The following is a 19,260-nucleotide window of genomic DNA, read 5'->3' as shown; positions in this document are numbered from 1 at the left end:
AGATCCGGATTGGCCGGACTTCTGTTTACCAGACCAGGGCTTCTTCTGAGAGCCTTGACCTTTGAACGGTTTGCCCTTTTAGTGCGGCCGAAAGGCCCGAAAGGACCCCTGAGGGGGCCGAAAATTAGCATGCTTCTTCCCAGAAGCCCCCTTAGCCTTGGGGAAATGGGGCAAGAGAGTGCTCTTACCCCCGGTGATCCCCTTAATCAACACATCCAGGGACTCCCCAAAAAGGCGAGACCCATCATAAGGTAGATTGGCTAAGGTCTTACGTGAAGATTGGTCCACCGACCAACATTTTAACCAAACCAGGCGGCGAGACAACACCGCCACGCTGTGCACACGTGCAGCCAACGGAACCAGGTCCAGGTCCGCATCACACAGATACATGACACCCTGGTGGATTTGATCCAATATATCCAGGGTCGCCGGCGAGGCCGAGTCGGCCACTAGGACGCGCCTAAGCATCTGCGTCCAACTTGCGATCGCCTGGGCCGCCATGAGAGAAGCAAACAGAGCCTTAAGCATAGAACCCGTAACAGAATAAGTATGACGGGCAAGAGACTCCAGTCTCCTATCCGTGGCATCACGGAACACAGGGGAATCCTCTGCAGGAATCGCAGTGGCTTTGTTCAAAACCGCAATTGCGTGATCCACTGGGGGAGGCACACACCACCTTTCATCAGTGGAAGGCGAAAAAGGATAACGCAGCTTGAATCTACTTGGTACCGCAAAAGGTTTGCGCAGATTGCGCCATTGATCCTTAACAGCGCGCTGAAAATCATCATTGCAGGGAAAAACCTGCGGCGTCCTGCGTTTTCTCTGCGTCCCATAAGCCGCCAAGGCAGCGGGGGGACACACTTCGTCCTGCAAACGCAGCGTTTGCTTAATGGAAGCAATCAACTCATCCATGATTGCAAGCTCTTCAGGCGAGCCAGGGGGAGAATTATCAACCCCCTCAACTTCAGCCTCCACCTCAGACCCCACTAGATCAAGAGAGGAGCGGGACCCCGATAAGGAGGCCCCCGCCATAACAGCCCCATCACCTTCACCCTCAGAATCAGAGGAAAGAGCAACTCTGGGCCTTTTAGTAGATTGAGCAGCCACCAGCATCTGCACCTGAGCAGCAAGGCCAGCCACAATAGTGGCTAAATCCCCCCCTGGGGGGGAAACAGCGGTCCCCTGGCTTTCCACCAATGCTGTAGGAAATTTGCCCTCCTGAGAATCCATTGCCCCTGTAATGCCAGACAACAAAGGGTTAACTGCCCCTTTTAAGCAAGCGCGGCAAGCGCAGCCCACCGCACCACACTCAAGCACAATAAGACCCCCACAGGGAATATGCAAACTGAACACAGGCAATGGATAGCAAGAACCGAAGGATAAAACCTGAGGAGACCCTCGCCGCTGCTGCTGCCTCGATCGGTGTTCCTGGAAAGAGGAAGTGATGCTGCCAGGGCGCTCTATGTAAGCCTATGGAGGCTACAAGAAAATGGCCGCCATGCATGTAAAACATGCGGCCGGAGCGAGTGTAGGCAAAATGGTGTCGTTTGGCGCCGAAACCGCCGCTCCACAGTGCATTAAAACACACATTACATTCCACAATCAGAATACATGTCAGATCGCCGCAGCGATCGCTGTATATGCCCAAACATGCCAAAAAAACATGCCCCACAGCACACAGCTTCTCACACTGACCAGTCTGACACACACAGTGTCACACAGCTCCCCCCCCCCCCCCCCCTTGCAGCCCACAGCATGCAGCCGAGAGATAGGGAGACAAGCAGTGTGAATAGAGGCAGGTTACACAGTCCCAGACTGACACCCCCCCAGACAGACAGGTCCCCACATAAATACACTTACCTCACATGGCGTGGGGGACCCGCACAGGCGAACAAGCCGCTGCACATGAGGCAGGGAGAGTCGCATTCAAGACGCACACAATGGGGGTTAAGAAACCGCACAGCGTCCAGTGAGGTAGCCACCTCACCAATCATCCCTGCACCGAACAGGGATGGGTCGTTCACTGTGCCAGGAGCGTTACCTGGCTGAACGCTCGATGGCAGACTGGGAAGCCACTGACCCACGACCTGCGACCAGGGGGATCAGCCCGAGACCCAGTCCGCATGATCCTCTTCATCAGAAGAACTAACTAACGCTGACAAAATAACAGCTAAGTAAAGGTAGAGAGAAAACTCAAACAAAATTTTAAAAAGAAGAAAGAGTCTGGGACAGAAAGTCCCAGCACAGAGAGAGCCAGCCACTCCTGACAAGCTAGACATTAAAACTGAGATATGGTTGCAGGAAGTAGGAGGGTATTGACTGAGGGGACCACCCCTTGAGGGTGGGATATGTTAAAAGCTTTATTGTTAACATATTCTGTTGCCTAGCTACTCCTTCGGAGCAAAGTCTAATACCCCATATGTGACGAATATGAAGAGGCGGCGACTGTCGGAGGACGTAAGAGAAAAGTATCCTGTTCTCTTTGTATTGCTTCCTTTGTGTGAATTACCTGGTGTTCTTGCCAGTCCCTCTGCTTTCCTATTAAAAAGCGACATCAGGCATGAGCGAACAGCGTGGTCAGTTCTCTAGCTGTGTTGGAAACTCCGTGTGCTCTTCTTTAATGATCAGGCTTGTCCTAGCATACCCCCCTCGCTCAGCGGAAAAAAATCAGTATACTGCTGTTTCTCCTCCCTCACCTCTCTGTGCTGCTGAGAATATAGGGTATGTGATCATTTAGAAAAATGGGGAAAAAAATATTTATAATTTTTTTTTTATATTTATACACAAATATTTTGCCTTTCATTTCGATTTTAGGCTGAATAAGTTGTTTTACAAGGTGATGGTTTACACAAGCTTTAGGAGCAGAACTGTATTCTGCTGTGGAAGGTTCCAGAGTGCGTTTAGAAGCCGTGCAAGTGGATTGATACATCAGTTATGCACAAACCAATAGAAAAACTGTAATGGATTTTAAAGACATTGTGGACATATAGGAGGACTTAGTATACCGGTGTGGAGCTGTCGAAGATTCCAGGTGAGAATGTCCCTAGAGTAATCCCTAGGGGTCCCATTTAAAAACAATAAAACATACACATGTGCTGTAAGGACTCAAGATTAGATACCCAAACACACTATGAGGACATCAATATGTGCAAAAACGGCTAAACTGGCCCATATGTGAGGCCTACAAGTACAGCTTTTAACATAGTGCCCCAGTGTTTAGGAAAAAGGATCATATGACCAAACAAGCACCAATACACAAAGTGGATTGGTTGCCGTGCTCGGTGATATGTGAGGACCTCCAAATATTGGCTGTGAGCTCAATGTCCCAAATAACACATGGCTGGTTCCTAGATCAGGGCTCCATAGAATACAGAGAGTAACTCCAATCGGGAGAAGATGATAGTGTTCAATTCTGACGGAAATAACTCAATGTTGTTGATAAAAGAAAAATAATCATAGCAACAATGGTCCGTGGTATAAGGACCCCTCTATGTAGATCATAGAATGAAGTTCCTGTTGAGGACCTCAAAAGAGAAAATATAGTTGCGATATACACATCAGAAATTAAGTGACTCCAATACTTGCCGTGCTTGTAAGACAAAGGCTGTATATCAAAGAGAGACCCGTGGTGGTTACTGTAGTTTGGTCCCGTGAGGGGTATGGGGATCAAAGGTTGCAGCCATGTACTTCAATTGTGGCGCAATGAAGCGGTTGGGTCTAGCTGGTGAGTCGGAAGCAGAGACTACAAGGTCCATGACTTGGTCCACTTGCCTTAGTCGTCCGGTCGGTGGTATCTCCGTTGCGGCATTCAACCCGTGCGTTTGCTACATCGGTCTCCTTGGATAGACGTCCAGGTCAGGGGTTACCGCCCGACGTCATGTCCGGTTTGCCGGGTGCATGCAGGGGAACAGCTGATAAATAGCAGGACAGAGATCCCCAGGTCCCGGGACAGGCAGTCACACAGTGTAGAGATGGTAGACGCTTAATGCTGACGCGTTTCACTGACTTGAACGTCAGTTTCCTCAGAGCTCTTTTTGATATACATGGCTGCAACCTTTGATCCCCATACCCCTCACGGGACCAAACTACAGTAACCACCACGGGCCTCTTTTTGATATACAGCCTTTGTCTTACAAGCACGGCAAGTATTGGAGTCACTTCATTTCTGATGTGTATATCGCAACTATATTTTCTCTTTTGAGGTCCTCAACAGGAACTTCATTCTATGATCTACATAGAGGGGTCCTTATACCACGGACCATTGTTGCTATGATTATTTTTCTTTTATCAACAACATTGAGTTATTTCCATCAGAATTGAACACTATCATCTTCTCCCGATTGGAGTTACTCTCTGTATTCTATGGAGCCCTGATCTAGGAACCAGCCATGTGTTATTTGGGACATTGAGCTCACAGCCAATATTTGGAGGTCCTCACATATCACCGAGCACGGCAACCAATCCACTTTGTGTATTGGTGCTTGTTTGGTCATATGATCCTTTTTCCTAAACACTGGGGCACTATGTTAAAAGCTGTATTTGTAGGCCTCACATATGGGCCAGTTTAGCCGTTTTTGCACATATTGATGTCCTCATAGTGTGTTTGGGTATCTAATCTTGAGTCCTTACAGCACATGTGTATGTTTTATTGTTTTTAAATTGTTGTGTCATTCAGTGTCACCTGCACCACCTTGCTTCCCCTTTTTTCAGGCATACGTGCCTAATAAAATTATCGTTTTTATAATTCTGTGTCTCCAGTGCCCTTATTTGGTCTCTTTTGAGATCGATCGACTATGGTCTTTCATCTCATATTTTTTCTTTATATGCATTGGGTCTGTCCAACGGTCAAGGTGTGAGACCTAATTAATACATATTCACAGGGACTCATTGATAAATTCCCCACTGCGGGTCACAAGTGAGGCCACTTTTGGAACATCATCCTTTATTTCCATCATTTATGACCCTCTGTCTGGAGAGATTGGCACGTTGCCGATCACATGCACCCTCCAAAGAAAAAATACAATACAAACCAATTTGAGCATGTGCAAAGTGCTCCAAGGCTCTGATCTATCAGGAAATAGATTGGGTACTGTGGAAGAAGGGGAGGGATCAGCTAAGACAGAATTAAACAGCCTTTTTTAACAATGTGGAGGAATAAACCTTTAGGTTCCACAGTGAGTATAACCAGCATGCTTTAAAGTGTTACTAAACCCACAACAGTAAAATCAGTCTGTATATGCAGTAAAGACCCTGTGCCTAGTACAGCCGGACTGTAAATCAAATGCAGGATAGAACACACTGCATCAGAGGATCAAAAACATCTTGTAAAGCTGAGTCATATGAAACTTGCTCTTCAGGGGAAAGCTGTGATTATTCTGAATCTGTGTCAGGGATGGTAATAGGGGCCCTGGGTACACTTAGGGGTAGAGGTCCAATATGTAAACCCAAAATTTCCTATTCCGAATATGTGCCTGCTGTACCATGTATTTGTATGAAAAAGTATCCTGTTCTCTTTGTATTGCTTCCTTTGTGTGAATTACCTGGTGTTCTTGCCAGTCCCTCTGCTTTCCTATTAAAAAGCGACATCAGGCATGAGCGAACAGCGTGGTCAGTTCTCTAGCTGTGTTGGAAACTCAGTGTGCTCTTCTTTAATGATCAGGCTTGTCCTAGCATACCCCCCTCGCTCAGCGGAAAAAATCAGTATACTGCTGTTTCTCCTCCCTCACCTCTCTGTGCTGCTGAGAATATAGGGTATGTGATCATTTAGAAAAATGGGGAAAAAAATATTTATAATTTTTTTTTATATTTATACACAAATATTTTGCCTTTCATTTCGATTTTAGGCTGAATAAGTTGTTTTACAAGGTGATGGTTTACACAAGCTTTAGGAGCAGAACTGTATTCTGCTGTGGAAGGTTCCAGAGTGCGTTTAGAAGCCGTGCAAGTGGATTGATACATCAGTTATGCACAAACCAATAGAAAACCTGTAATGGATTTTAAAGACATTGTGGACATATAGGAGGACTCAGTATACCGGTGTGGAGCTGTCGAAGATTCCAGGTGAGAATGTCCCTAGAGTAATCCCTAGGGGTCCCATGGTCTATGGTTCCTTCTGGGAATATTGAAAAGTCACCACAGTAAACAAAGGTCTCCTCCACCACCAGACAATGATGGCCTGTGTGGAAGAGCTGTATAAATCTCAGAACTAGATAAAGAGAAATATTTCTCTACCTCTTACAAGGGTAAGAGGTAGAAAAGCTGCTAATGATTTATTTTTATCTGCAGGGAAACTCAGAGCAAAATTCTGTAATTTGTCTAAAATCTGGGTTAAACCACTTTGGATAACAATTCTGTGTCTTTTTGCTATATAATACTGCCAGTGGATCTTTTCAAATCAAAACCTTTCTACATTCTCCATGCAGCTTGGGTCTCAGAAGGTATCTTTTTACAGTAACATTTGAGAGAGAACACAATATGTGTTCACCATTGTATAAACTATCTTTACTATTCTCACATCATAACAGATTTATAGCTGGTAGCAAAAATGCAGAAACTATGCTACATTAGCCAAAATAAAACAGTTCCAAATATTGCAGCTACAGAGCAAAATGGACCCTGATGGATTTTTTGGCAGACCATGGTCTCTGGGAATGGAATAAAATGCAGCACTTTTAAGTGGCATCTTTAGGAGCATATAAATATCTAAATTATATCCAAGTACCTCAACATCCAGAACACTGCGGGGCTGCGCTTGGCAGAGCATGCTTAGCAGTTGTAGAATTAACTCTTCAACATACTGGAGAGCATCTTCGGCTGACGAGAGGTTCGGATGGACCTGTACTTGAACCTGCAATATTAACAAAATAAATAAAATCAGTGCTATGGAAACACAATTACATCTTGAAAGTTATTGCAGCCTTATGCAGCCACATAGATTAAATCACAGATTTTAGATGCATAAATTCTAATAAACTGGATGTCATGCAACACCTAAATTCCACCACTAAACACCTCCAGTCCTGCCAAAGTACATATATGGGTGGACGTACAGGTACATTCTTCTGCATTAGGTGCTTGTGCACACTCTCGGGAGCACACAGCAGGGCGAGCTGTGACCGCTGTGTCCAGATCACATATCAGGTATAGGGGCACTGTGATTGGCCCTGTACCATGTGATTACTGAGATCAATCACAGTAAATAGCAGTTAACAATGGCTGTCAATCATAATGCTGGACTGGACTGGAGAAACTTAGTAAACAAAAAAAAAAAAAGTTTCACCAAGGAATACAGGAACGCTTGCTATATATATATAAATTTTACAAAATGCATCATAAAATTGTTTTCTAAACAAAACAATGATAATACAACTGCTTCAGGAACGTATACAAGTTTCTTGTACAAGGAAATTAATTCAATTCAGCTACAAAACTTGGGTAACACCTTACGTAATCTACAGAAGACAATGTCAAATTGTGCTGATAGCATTTAAAAAGTAAAATGTATTAAGGCTTTGTTTACACATCATGGCTTATGTGGTTTTTATGGTTACAACAGTCTTCTTACGGAAGGTCATAAGACCAAATTCAATTCCAAGAATGCTATTTTGCCATCTCATAGGTTTGCTCAGTAAGCCAAGAGGAACCTGCTTTGAAAGCATAAATTTTACAGGCTCATTACAATAAACCATTTAATGTTTTTGCAGACAATGACCTGAGACTCCTACACAAGTTGTTGCCAAAAAAAGGTCTGCATGTCCAACACCGCATTTCGAGATACAATGCTGAGAGCAGGCAATCGAAAATGAAAATAAATCTATTGCCTCAATGACTTGGATAAATTCTAAAAGGTACACATCACATACAGATATAAAGATTACCCTCCCTGCCGGAATTTTAGGTTTTAATGAACAGTGAGGGGTTGCACTGTGATCATGCAGAAATATAAAGAGCCAGCTGGTGTTCGAACCACTTTAAGACCAAGGCTATTTTTGACACTTATGTTTACAAGCTAAAATCATTTTTTTTGCTAGAAAACTACTTAGAGAACCCCCAATTATATATTATATATTATATTATATATATATATATATATATATATATATTTTAGCAGAGACCCTAGAGAATAAAATAGAGATTGTTGCAATATTTTTTATCACACCGTATTAGCGCAGCGGTCTTCCAAACGCAATTTTTTTGGAAAAAAATCATTTTTTTTAATTAAAAAATAAGAAAACAGTAAAGTTAGCCAAATTTTTTTCCATAATGTGAAAGATAATGTTACGCCAAGTAAATAGATACCCAACATGTCATGCTTCAAAATTGCGCACGCTCACGGAATAGCGGCAAACTTTGGTGCTTAAAAATCCCATAGGCGACACTTTAAAAATTTCTACAGGTAACCAGCTTTGAGTTACAAAGGAGGTCTAGGGTTTGAACACAGTTTACATATGTGGGCAGGGCTTCCGTATGCATTCGCTTCTGCGTGCGAGCTTATGGGGACATAAGCTCGCGCGCAGCTATTATTTTATTTATTATTTTTACAGTTTAAAAAAAAAATTTACATTTTTTTTTTCCTATTACAAGGAATGTAAACATTCCTTGTACTAGAAATAGGCATGACTGGACCTCTTTATTGTGAGATCTGGGGTCAAAAAGTCCTCAGACCTCACAAGTACACTAAAAAAGGAAAAAAAAAATGGTTATAAAAAAAATTGGCTCTTTAAGTCGGTTGCTAAGCAACGAAGTTTGACATCGATCCGGTCCTCCAAGACCATAGAGTCGAGTGAGGTCCATCTTGCCCTCACTCGACTTCCTGTCTAATAGGATCAGGGACCGGATCGTTTTCCCCACTGCCGGCGGGTCCCGTAAGCGGGGAAAAGGACCGGGACGTGGCGGAGGAGGGGGCACCTCTTCCGCCGCACCGTTAAGGGTGATCCCGTGGCGAATCCGCCGCTGGGACCACCCTTACCTGAAAGCCGATCGCGGGCCCTTGAAAAACATACTGGGGTTATGGCAGCTATCTGCTGCCACAACCCTGGTATTTAGCATCAAAAGACCAACGTAAATCGATGGCGGGCGGTCGGTAAGTGGTTAAAGGAGAAGTTCACCTTTCTAAAGAAAAATTAATTATTAATAAATGCAAGTAAAAAAATGTGCATGTATTATTTTTTCTTCTTTTTATTTTTTTTAGGAGCCTTTAAAAAGCTTTGAAGCCGCGATCACACAGATCATGGATGCAATCTCCTCCTGCAAACTGTCTGCTCGTATCTCGTACAGGCAGGCAGCTACTGAGTGACAGGAAGTGACAGGAATGACAGGAATTGAACTACTAGAGAGGAAGTGAGGGAAAAACCTGCAATAGGTACACAGACACGAAAAAAAACAATAAAAAAAAGGCTAACAGGAATCAGGGCTTCCATTCAGTGCCGGGACAACCTGATTCAGTGCCTAACTCTGGCAAAAATGCCGAACTGTACCCATCCCCCTGTTTTTTTATGCATCAGTCAGTATGTCTTCTGCAACTGGGATGCCAGTCCCAGGGGCCACTATGCTGTTTCAGCAATGTCATGCAGCTTCAGGTCCACTAATCAGGTTTCCTGTGGACCAGAAAGTGTGCAGTGAAGTTGTGGGACCTCCCTGGTGTGTGTTCTCTGTAGAGCTGCAACTAATGATCATTTTCAGAATTAATTAGTGTGCCTTTTATTGTTTTGATTATTTGGATAAAAACATGTGTGGTGTAGAATTGAATTATTAGGTAAAGCTTTTTTAAAAAAAGACAGTTTATGTTTATACTTGAATACCTATATGCAATGATAAATATAAAAAAAAACAGGGAACAAAATATTGAATCCACTCTGAGAATAACAGAAGAGATATGACAGTATATACATTTAGAGGTTGAATCTGGTACAGTACATAATCATCAGACGAAGACTTTAAAATTTTTATATTTAAAGAAAAAAAAAAAACTTAAAAAAGACCTAAAAACACTGTTTTCCAGATTTCAGACAGGATTGCAATACGATATTATGCATGACTGACTCCCTTGATTTAAGCTACCTGCACCTGCTGTCACTAAGCCATTTAGTAGCAGCAGCATGCTGTTTGTATCACCTGTCATGATGGGAGTTAAAAAACAAAAACAAAAACAAGCCCATTACAGTAAAAAAAAGAAAAGAAAAAAAAAACAGCCCAGAAGCTGTTTAACAGGGAATGCAGCGTCGCACCGGAAGTGACGAGTGAGGCCGGTGCAGGCGCATTCCTTCCTGGGAGCGATGACGTTCAGCTCCCAGGAATCATTGCAAACCGGGAGTGACGGCGCGGGCCGCGACCCGCCGAGGGAGGAAGTGGAAGAAAGGTGAGTATATTTTTCTGCAATTACAAGGTAAGTAAAAAAAATAAATAAATTGTAACTATCCATTTCCTTTTCAGGTGCCTTTAAAAGCAAAAATAAATAAAAGTAATTTTTTTTCAGCAAGAAAAAAAATGGGCACTTTAAGGCCGTTGGGCGGAAGCGACGTATGATGTTGCTCTGGTTCTCCAAGGCCAAAGTCGAGTGGGGGCCATCTTGCCCTCACTCAACTTCCTGCCTGGGACACGAAGGACTGGATCGTTTCCCCGCTACCAATGGCTCCGGTAAGCTGGGGAAACGACCAGGAAGAGGCGGGAGGGGGGCACCTCTCCAGCTGCCCATAAAAGTGATCCCGCGGCGAATCCGCCACTGGGACCACTTTCATGTGAAAGAGGACAGCCGGCCATGTAGAAAAACACAGCAGTTATGGCAGCTAGCTGCTATGATAACACTGGTATTTAACGTTAAAGCAGCGACGTCAATACGTGGCGGGTGGTCTAAAGTGGTTAAATTGACAGGACTAAATCTGAGTACCACATGAGTACATACTGTAGCCAGTCTGTGGGAGCCAAATTATTGATGGTTGGTAGAGGATCAAATACTTCTTTTACTTACTGAACTGCAACTCAATTTATAAAATTTGTATTGTGTTGACATCCGCTGCCCCATAGGGGTTGAATGGAGCATCCAATCAGGTCCGCCTGAAAAACTGACAGGCGGACCTGATCGGAAAAGCCTGTGAAAAGGGGCCTTAGGCTTTACTTCCACTTTAACTTTCAATTCTGGCTGGAATGTAGTTTTGAAATAAAATATCAGAATGCTATAAATAAGATTTAATCAGGTATTAAAAGAAATGCAACTTATATTTAAGTCTTAGCAATCAAATCCACACAAGAAAGGAACCACTCACTATATGCAAATGTGTCATGGGAACAGAAATAGTGTGAGATCTTTCCCACAGAAAACTCTGCACACATCAAATTCCGATCATGTTTTCATTGCCAAGTTCAGATCATCTTTCATTTGTTTTACTGCAAAAAAAAATAAAAATCTCACTCTGTCTCTAAGGCAATGTTGCACTCTACTAGTATCCTGCAAGAAGGTTTGCTGGGAGAAAGGGTTAACACTATGCAGGAAAAACAATCTTTCTTAACAATGATAGTAAATGAGGCAAGACAATGGGCTAAAGTCTTAAAGTGAACACAAGAATAAGAAGCATTATTTTCACGACAGGTATTTTTTACTCCTATAGGGTTTGAAAATCAGTCACATGGCTAAATATAAAGATGCAAATCTACATTTTTTTTTATAAACTTGTGACACTTGCCCAGCCAACATGGATAATTCAAAAATATAGGTATTGCTAGGATTAAATAATCCGTTAACTTTCTTGACTCTTTCAGGAACTTCTAAGGTGTGATCCCCTTGGCAGAATCTCACTGCTGTTGGAGGAAAGGGCAGCAAGCCTAATATTTTCTCCCCTAATATTAAAAAAAAGTTAACCAAGAACAACACTCCCCCTGTCTGATGAAAGCACCAAATAACTTATCTGTTGGTAAGCAATTCAGCCTGCTAGTGTCTACCCAAAAAATTACATTTCATATTTTACTAGAAAAGGCCTTTAAAACACACCGATACAGGTTTGCCTATGGAAAGTTAAATGGAATTCTCGCTTAATCACTTAAGCACTAGAAGATTTTACCCCCTTCCTGACCAGGGGGTATTTTGTGATTCAGTACTGCGTGACTTTAACGGACAATTGCGCGGTCGTGCGATGCTGTACCTAAACGAATTTGACGTCCTTTTTTTCCCACAAACAGAGCTTTCTTTTGGTGGTATTTGATCAGCTGTGCGATTTTTTGATCATGCGCTACAAACAAAAAAAGGAGCGACAATTTTGCAAAAATAACAATATTTTTCACATTTTTTTTATATGAAATTCCCCCAAAAAAATGTAAAAATCAAAAATTTTTAACATTTTTGGCCAATTTGTCTTCTGCTACATATGTTTGGTAAAAAAAAAAAAAAAAAAAAAAAATCGCAAGTGTATTTTGATTGGTTTGCGCAAAAGTTATTGCGTTTACTAACTAAGCGAAAGATTTTTGTCATTTTTGTTGTTTTTTTTTTAACGAGTAATGGCGGCGATCTGCAATTTTTTTGCGGGACTGCGACATTGCAGGGGACAGATCGGACCCTTGACTGACATTTTTGACACTTTTGGGGGTACCAGTGACATTACTACAGTAATCAGTGCTATACATATGCACGGTTACTGTAAAAATGACACTGGCAGGGAAGGGGTTAACTTTATTGGAGAAGGAGGGGTTAAGTGTGTCCCTAGGGGGCGTGTTTCTAACTGTGCAGGGATGTGGCTTTACATGTAACAGCAGAGATCTACGGTCCTACATAGCAGGACCGTTAGATCTCTGCTGTTACACAGGGAAGAATGACAGGCGGCTTTGTTTACATTAGCCGCCTGCCTTTCTCCCTTCACGGCAGATGATCACGAGTGACCGGCGGACCATCACGAGTGACCGGCGGACCATCACGAGTGACCGGCGGACCATCAGGAGTGACCGGCGGACCATCACGAGTGACCGGCGGACCATCACGAGTGACCGGCGGACCATCACGAGTGACCGGCGGACCATCACGAGTGACCGGCGGACATCGGGTCCGCAGGTCACTCGCGCGGAGGTGTCCGTGAACGAGCGGGAGCGCGCCTCCGGCGGTGCGCACTCGCCCCCTATTGGCTCACAGACTAGTGACGTACCGGTACGTCACTTTGCCTGGCCGGGGCTGACCGCCGCAGTATATGTACTTGCAGCGGTCGGCAAGCAGTTAACAGCTATTTTTACAGGGGCTGTAAAGGTTCCTGAGTTTTTTCAAAATAACAAACATGTTATACGTCCCTGCTTTGCACAATATTGCACAGAGTGGCCCCAAACCTCTTCTTCTGGGGTCCCCCGCGGGGTTGGAAGTTAGGGTTTGATACACTGTACATTGTTTGCTAACGCCAGATAGTTAGGTGGTGTTCAGTGCTATTTATTTGGTTATATATTCTTTGTGTGTTTTTTTTGTGATGTTGTATATACATTTTAGTGTTGAAATTATCTATATAGCTTTTAAATATTAATTCAAATAAAGAAACGTATTTTATGATACGCATTGTTAGTCATGATGTGCCACTAAAGTCCATTTGTTGCTTTTGTAAACAATCTTCATATGATCTAGGACAAGGCACCTGTTTATTTAGTGTCCACAGTGCCACTCTATGGTGACACTTTAGAATTTGATTCAGTACCAGGTGGAAAACACCCTTTTTTTGAAGGTGGCAGTGAAAGTTTTCTAGTAACCATGGATTATATTCCTCAATTTTATAAATCTGCCGTGCCACGCAAATAACTCTGTTAGCTCAATTTGTTATTAATAAATGAATCCATCTTCCAACTATTCCCTTATTCTGTATTGCCTTTAGAATCGACTTTGTTGGAGCAGCATGGTCTGGTTATATGAAGGAACTTCAAACTGAATGTAATGGAATGAATAGGGACACTGAAAATATGGACCTTTATTTCTCTAAACTTAAATGCCTTCTCAAAAGGAAGTCAAATTTACACTGGCACATTGATTTCTTTTGTGAATATATATGGGAGGAGATTGGCCCACTAGGCCTGAGGGTATAAATATACCCCCACCATTGCTAATGAATCACAAGAGTTCAAGACTGCCTGGGAACACAAGCTTACCCGCTGTAGTCTTGAATTAAGGAGCCTACTGGTTGACCAATATAAAAAAGACATGAGGCAATTAGATATGGAAATTACTACTCTAAATACATTCAATGTAAAAAAACAGATGCTTTTTGATAGTAAAAATAAAGAAATCAAAAAATATCTTGCCAAGGTTAATAAAGATATTAGCTAAAATGGCAAAAGATGAATCCACATTCCTTAAAGGGTTTGCATATCATTGGTCAGGGCCACGTGTAGGAGGTAGATCACACAGGGAATTTAGAGGTAATCATAACCGTACCAGAGACAATATACCTGATGACAGTACTGAATCTGAATCTTCTGTGTCTTCTATTTTTCAGCACGTACCAAGAAGATCTCTACACAATGCACGCGGTGGCACTTATTTAGGGGCACGTAAAAGAAATCTGTGGGAATCGGTGGGAATGAAACTATACAAACTAGTAAAAAAGGACCAGATGATGGGCGTTCATTAAATCCACATTTAATCAGTGGTCAGTGCAGGTCAGGTGATGGGCACACCAATACACCCAGTCACGTAAATAGTAATTCACGTAGCAATTCCACTACACATTTAGGCTCTGTAGCTACTCAGGCACTCAATTTACTTACTTCACAGTCCTCTACACATTCTATTCCTATTGCACAGCTAGACACAACCCTGAATAATTTGTACTCACAAACCCTTGAAGGGGCAACCGATATTCAGGGTACCCCAAACCAAGGGATTTTTTTTTTACCAGGAACCCCAGATTGGAAATATACGACAAAGCACACTAGACCCCTTTGTGATCTGCACAGGAAACCTAGCTTAAAGCTACCTGACAGCAATAATGAATGTGATGTTATCAATCTAACACCATTTCCCCTCACTAACAGTGAAGTTGAAACCCTAAAATTAGGGCTCAGGTTCTGCCTGGTAGCTAACCTAGACAAGTACGAAGCTATCAAAGACTTGTATAGGTTTGCTAGGAATCTAACCTATAAATATTTATTTGATGAAGAGAGACTTAAGATCAAAAAAAGACAAGGAACAGAAAAAAGATGAATTTCAAAATGGAGGATTTTGGGGCATTGAGGGATCCTATTCTTTTGCTAGAGGAGAACACAAGTGGAGAACCTAATACAAGTACCCCTCATATAGCTACCCCTCTTTACCCACCACAACCAAAAGCAAAAGTGAAAATATTCAAGAATAAATCCCAAAGATTCCCAGATTTAATGACTAACCCTAATATGTGGGCCTTTCTTATTGCAACCACTAGTGAAATTAAGAACACACAATTTCACTCAGGTGTCTACAACCTTACTACAGCACAACAATTAGCATTAACTACATTGAAAAATAAACCTGGAATAATTATTAAACAGTCCGATAAAGAAGGTAATGTAGTGGTCATGCTGACTCAAACGGATTATGAAAGGATGTGTCTTGATATACTTTCGTATATCTTATATCTTAAATCTTATATCTTATAAACCTTACAGGGACAACTACATGTCACAGTTGGTGGATTCTCCTACTAGAGAAAATGCAGTCCTGGATCTATTGATCACTAATGACCCAGACCTAAGCTCGGAGGTAGGAGTCCAGGACAACCTGGGCTCTAGCGATCACAGGATGATCACATTTAGTGTAAATAACAATATAACAAGGCAAGTGGGGAACATAAGAACCCTAAACTTCAGAAGGGCAAACTTTCCAAAATTGTGCTCATTGATGGAAAGGGTAAACTGGGACCAAAGCCTGGGATCACTGACCACGGAGGAAAAATGGGAATGCTTTAGGAACATATTAAACAAATGCATCTTGCAGTGCATTCCTATGGGAAATAAATTTAGAAGAGACAAAGCCAAACCTGGTTGGCTAAACAGTAACGTAAAAAAACTTATTAGGGGAAAAAAAATGGCCTTCAAGAAATATAAATCAGAGGGCACAGTATCGGCTTTCGAGCAATACAAGGAGGCAAATAAGTAAATACGAAATCAAAATGGCTAAAATCAACTTTGAGAGACAAATAGCAGAGGATAGTAAAAAGAACCCAAAGAAATTCTTTTCAAGTTGTGTTCATGTTGGATGTTCCCAAAACGTGCCACATCCCAAATGTATAGCAAAAAAAGAATTCCCCTATGGGTGGGACTTCTTATGCACTTGATTATAACATACACAAATTACGTTTAATAATGTTTATTGAAAAAATGAATACAACAAGTTAAAAGCATGGCAAGCTGTGTAATACAACACATGAAACAGATGGATAATGACCACAAGGCCCCAGGGTAGATACCCGATGCGTTTCGGAGTGTCAATAAATACTCCTTCCTCAGGGGTGCCCTTGGAGAGAGGTCTGTAAATAGTTGATACAATAAGAAAATCATTTTACAATGAAAACATCACATGATATTGTTGAGCATGTTGTTGAAAAATATGTGATAGTAAACTTACATCATCCACTGTAGTGATTTCAAACAGATAGCCTGCCCAAGTATTAAAAACAAGTGATCAACATGCTTTTGTCGAACATCAGGAATGCCGTTTGAAAGAAACACAGGTTTTAAGATTAAACAAGGTCCTGGATCTATGATCTCGGTATTGCGTGCTGATCAGCCACTGTATAGGCTGGGTGGGGACAGCTGAAACCCAGAAATGTAGCAGTCCTGCTGAATGGAAACCAAACAATCATGTAGTTGTGTCTATATAGAGAAACAAGGTTGAACAAAAATCGATATAGATTCCTGAAATTGTTGGTATAGATGGTAACAAAACTTGCATGGTAAAAATAAAGGCAGCAAAATAAATTAAAAGCTGCCTCAGTATTCCACTATGTGTTCAAGAGAAAGCCAAATATTGTAGAGTAAAGAAAAAACTTACTGATAGTGAATGGTACATATATCAATTATTGTTATACTCTTTAAATGCTGTAGCATGTTCACCATGTGTTGCCAATGTAAGGCAACTACAGGCAATTCTAGGTCATCATGCAGTTGTAATTGTATACGGATCATGTGTAAGTTTGTTACCTTGTTTGTGTTCAGCTTCAGCAAAAGTGTGGATCCTTCAACACCCTGTGTTCACAGCAAATGAGCAAGAGAGCTCACTGCTGGGAACAGGGATTTAAGAAGGCTTACTAATTGATGCAATGAGTATCCGCTGTGGGTACTTATCTGTAATGTATGTAGCTGGCTGCCTGAAGGGTTCCCTGGACCGCAAGAGCCGATCGCACCCCCCACCCGGAACTGATCAGGCGGAAGTGCGACCGGCCAGTGCGTTCCACCGGCACGGATTGATTCCGTCAGCGTGAAACGCCGATGGAACACAACAAGCATACGCCTGCGAACTCAGCAAGAGAACGAGATGGAATTGCGGATGCTTGAACAGCGGGCGCCACAAGGTGGCATCCGCTGAACGTGCCGGGCTGTCCCCACTAGCATACACAGAGACACTCAATGTCTCTGTGAGCAAATACAGCAGGATGTAATGGATGGGCTGTATGATACTTGTAATGGCAAATCATGTGTTCAGTAAAGTACACGGTTGGACAAAAAAAAGTTCTACAGGTCCTGTGAACTTAAATATTCTCAAAAAGAAATTTTTTAAATAACGGCATTATATCCTGATAGAACAACAGAGGCTGGCTGAAATACTTGTGTACATCATAGTGCAGGAATAAACACAAAGCATACAAGAATGATGGGGAAAGGGGAAAAGAGCAATGATCATTGCTAGAGAATATAGGTCCCTAGTCATCTGACAAAAAAATCACCATATAACTAAAAAATAAATTCTTTAAATATATCAACAGCAAAAAAGCTAGGGCAGAGCATATTGCACACACAATTAACGATGATGGGAGGATGGTTACAGAGGACACTGAAAAAGCAACCGTGCTGAACGCTTTTTTCTCGTCAGTCTTTACACAGGAAAAGGAGGGGTACACAGACCACGACTATATGGTTAGTAGTAATACACAGGACTTGCTGCTAACAGAGGGTGAAATCAGGGAAAGGCTGGATAAAATGAACACTAACAAATCACCAGGCCCTGATGGTGTACATCCGAGAGTACTCAAGGAACTCAGTAAGATTACATCTAGACCACTGTTCCTGATCTTTGCTGACAGTATTATGACAGGAAATGTACCAGGGGATTGGAGGAAAGCTAACGTGATACCGATATTCAAAAAGGGGCAAAGGCATATCCCGGGAAATTATAGGCCTGTCAGTTTGACATTGATAGTATGTAAACATCTGGAGGGGATAATAAGGGACTATATCGTAGGGACTATATCGTAGAGTTTGCTAAAGACAAAAACATCATCAGCAGTAATCAGCACGGGTTTACAAATGGACGTTCTTGTCAAACCAATCTCTTAACATTCTACGAGGAGGTGAGCTGTGAGCTAGATAGGGGCAGACCAGTGGATGTGGTGTACCTGGATTTCGCTAAGGCGTTTGATACAGTTCCCCATAAGCGCTTAATTTATAAAATAAGGTCTGCAGGTATCGACCGCAGAGTTTGCTCTTGGATACGGAACTGGCTAAAAGGGCGTGTCCAAAGGGTGGTAATAAACAGCACATACTCAGACTGGTCTGAGGTGGTAACCGGGGTCCCCCAAGGCTCAGTCCTGGGACCAACCTTGTTCAATTTATTCATAAACAGCATTGAAGATGGGATCAGTAGTTCGATATCAGTTTTTGCAGATGACACAAAATTGGGCAGGGCAATAACTGCACAGCATGAAGCAGATATCCTAGAGAATGACCTGGACAAAATAACGGAGTGGGCAACGACATGGCAAATGAGGTTTAATGTGGAGAAGTGTAAGGTTTTGCACTGGTTGGGGGGAACCCTTGGGGGAAATCAAAAATGGAGAAAGATCTGGGAGTCTTGGTAGATGATAGACTAGGCATTAGCATGCAATGTCAAGCGGCAGCTGCCAAATACAGCAGAATATTAGCATGCATAAAGAAAGGGATGTATTCCAGAGATAAGACTATAATCCGACCACATCTGGAGTATTCGGTCCAGTTCTGGACGCCAGTCCTCAGGAGGGATGTGTTGGAGCTGGAGAGAGTCCAGAGAAGGGCAACTAAACTAATTAGGGGATTGGAGGACCTTAATTATGAAGAGCGTCTGCAATCGCTTGATTTATT

The 19,260-nt window shown here is 42.4% G+C and overlaps 1 protein-coding gene across 1 annotated transcript in view; it reads right to left on the bottom strand.

Moving 5' to 3' along the window:
- Positions 1-19,260, bottom strand: part of SOS1 (SOS Ras/Rac guanine nucleotide exchange factor 1) — a 628,878-nt gene that overhangs the window by 565,135 nt on the left and 44,483 nt on the right. The window contains exon 2 of the mRNA XM_082249445.1: positions 6,722-6,847. Coding sequence (XP_082105571.1) covers positions 6,722-6,847 — 126 coding nt within the window. The remainder of the gene's footprint in view (positions 1-6,721; positions 6,848-19,260) is intronic.

The sequence above is a fragment of the Pelophylax lessonae genome (genome assembly GCF_965119305.1).
Source record: "Pelophylax lessonae genome assembly, chromosome: 3".
In the NCBI taxonomy this organism is placed as follows: domain Eukaryota; kingdom Metazoa; phylum Chordata; class Amphibia; order Anura; family Ranidae; genus Pelophylax; species Pelophylax lessonae.
This window is presented reverse-complemented; position numbering and strand designations above follow the sequence as displayed.